Source organism: Notothenia coriiceps, unplaced genomic scaffold (genome assembly GCF_000735185.1).
Source record: "Notothenia coriiceps isolate Sejong01 unplaced genomic scaffold, NC01 NC01_scaffold00011207, whole genome shotgun sequence".
Classification (NCBI taxonomy): Eukaryota; Metazoa; Chordata; class Actinopteri; order Perciformes; family Nototheniidae; genus Notothenia; species Notothenia coriiceps.
In genome coordinates this window covers 1-2,380 of record NW_011343908.1, presented here as the reverse complement: position 1 = coordinate 2,380, position 2,380 = coordinate 1, and the positions used below count along the sequence as shown (strand labels likewise).

At 43.5% G+C, this 2,380-nt stretch overlaps 1 protein-coding gene across 1 annotated transcript; it reads right to left on the bottom strand.

The window, feature by feature from the left end:
• Positions 1-697: 697 nt before the first annotated feature.
• On the bottom strand, positions 698-1,428 carry LOC104946587 (putative ATP-dependent RNA helicase TDRD9; the record flags this gene model as incomplete). Its single annotated transcript, XM_010772455.1, has 4 exons — positions 1,343-1,428; positions 1,096-1,260; positions 900-1,006; positions 698-817 (listed from the first exon to the last, which is right to left on the bottom strand). Coding segments are annotated over exons 1-4 (452 nt in total), but the record flags the coding sequence as incomplete, so codon positions are not given.
• Positions 1,429-2,380: the final 952 nt, after the last annotated feature.

Below are 2,380 nucleotides of genomic sequence, written 5' to 3'. Positions count from 1 at the left end.
CAGCACACATGAATGTTAAAATCCCCGACAAGGAGGACACGATCATACTGAGGCATAATTTCAGCCAACAGATCAGAGAAGTCATTTAAGAAGTCCTTATTGTATTTGGGGGGTCGGTAGATGACGGCGCACAGCACCGGATCGGAGCGATCCACCTCAAATAAATGTGCCTCGAAACTGGAAAAGGAGGACAAGACGGCGCGCTGCTTACATTTAAAGTCATTTTTATAGACAGTCGCCGTTCCTCCTCCACGGCCCGACGTCCGCGGGGAGTTAAAAAAAGAACAGCCGGCCGGTAAAAGTTCGACCAGCGGGCTGCACTCACCGGCACTCTAGTACAATATCTATACTATACGACCTCTGTTTATGGCCTATGAAAAAAACTATTAGAAAACTAAGGCTAAAGCTAACGATAGCAGATAGTGACAATGTATGCTAGTTAGCTAGCTCAACGATTCCTTAAATAATATTGCGACAGAAAAACTTTTCAGTGCACATCACGCTCTGCCGCTCCACAGGGAGCTCTGCTCTGAACACCTGAGCAGCCGTTTTAACAGCCGTTCACCAGCTGTCCAGTCTGTGCCACAGTGCTGTTATAACACGATAACACGAATCACACAAACTACCTATCCGAAAGGTGACAAGTTTGCATCCCTGTATTAGCTACAGAGACAGATTAAACATAATCATAACTCACCTTTTGTGGACCAGCTTGGCCAAGGCCTCCTGCATGTAGCTTATCTCACCTAAACCAGGGAGAAACACCAACACACTGCCCCGCTCTGAGGAAGTCATCTTCCCTTTGTTCTCTGCTGTTCTGCTCAAACAAACAAGATTTTTACTTTATGTGTCTCCCGATTTTTAAAGCTGTCAGGTGTGACAAAATATTTTGGCTTTACCTGGAACCTTTGCCCTCCAACTCATCAAAGCTCTGGATGAGACTGATGGCAAGATTGTACATCTCCACTGAAATGTAAGGGTCATCCAGATTTGTCGACTCATTTACCTGATACAGAGACACACACAAAATTCTCCCATCAACTACACGCCGTCAATAATAACGCTAGCATCTGCAAACATTTCCCATATACCTACCCTGTATTGAAACAGTCGTTCAAGGTCATCCCGATAAAACTCCTCAATGACGTATGGTGCCCCCTCCACCTCAAACACGAAGGCCGGGTTCATTTTGCCACGAATTGGGGAGCCAAAGTAGTCCGAAAACTGTTTGCAGTTAATGGTGGCTGACATGAGGATGATCTGAAAAAAGCACAGGGCCTATGATGGTTCAACGGGAAAAAAAGAGGACAGAAAGGGGGATTTAACTTGATCTTGGAATTACCTTGACATAACAAGAGTTGGAATGAAGGAGTTTTCTCAAAACCAGCAGGAGAAAGTCCATATCCTCAGTGCGCTCATGAACCTTGGGCAAAGGCAGAGTAGTTAAATGGCTCAATTTGCACCAAACTGTCAAGGATCAATGAATATATAATAGAACTAATGAAACCTGAAACTTAACGGAAACATAATATTGATGAAACCACAGCAGAACCAAAAACCATCACAAGAACATTGAAAACTAAGGCACACTAAATAGTAGGGATGCACCGAATATTCGGCCGCCGAAAATTATCGGCCGAAAATGGTTAAAAAGGCCCTTTCGGCTTTCGGCCGAAAGGGTTCTAGCACCGAAAAAATATCACCGAATGTCAGAGAACAGGGTTACGTTGGTAAGCTAACGTGTTGTTGTGATGACGAAATCAAAACGCGGCGACAAGCACGGCGCGCGACCATGCTCGCGGCTGGCTCACAGCCAACATGTCTGCAGCTTGGAGATATTTAAAAATATCAGAGAAAGAGGCGCGGATTGCGATTTGTAAAAACGTGTTCAGCTGACATTTCTTGAGGGGGTGTAACTGCAAAGACTTTCACCACTTCGGGATTACTCCACCACTTGAAATCAAAACACCCGGACAAATATGCGGAGTAAGATCAAATCACAAGCACTGACAGCGAGAGACTGTTCAGCGCTGCCTCTCATGTGCTTGATGAGAATAGGAACAGATTTATGGCTGGTAAAGCAGAGAAGCTAATGTTCATTAAAAATAACCTCCCACTTTTCCTTAATAAGTAGACAAGGCTGGCTTATCATAAGCTTATCTAGTTCTACATGTCTACTCTATACCCACTTTCCTGAAGAATTTTCATTGTGAGTTATAATTCACCATCTCAGGTTATCATTAGGGGGAAATGACAGCAGCACAGTGTTCAATATATTGTACTTTCGGTATCTAAATGATACAATGTTGTTTACATTGCTCATGAGGACAGAGTCCACCTTATTTGCAGATTCTTGAAATTGTAATTTAATTTGTAAATA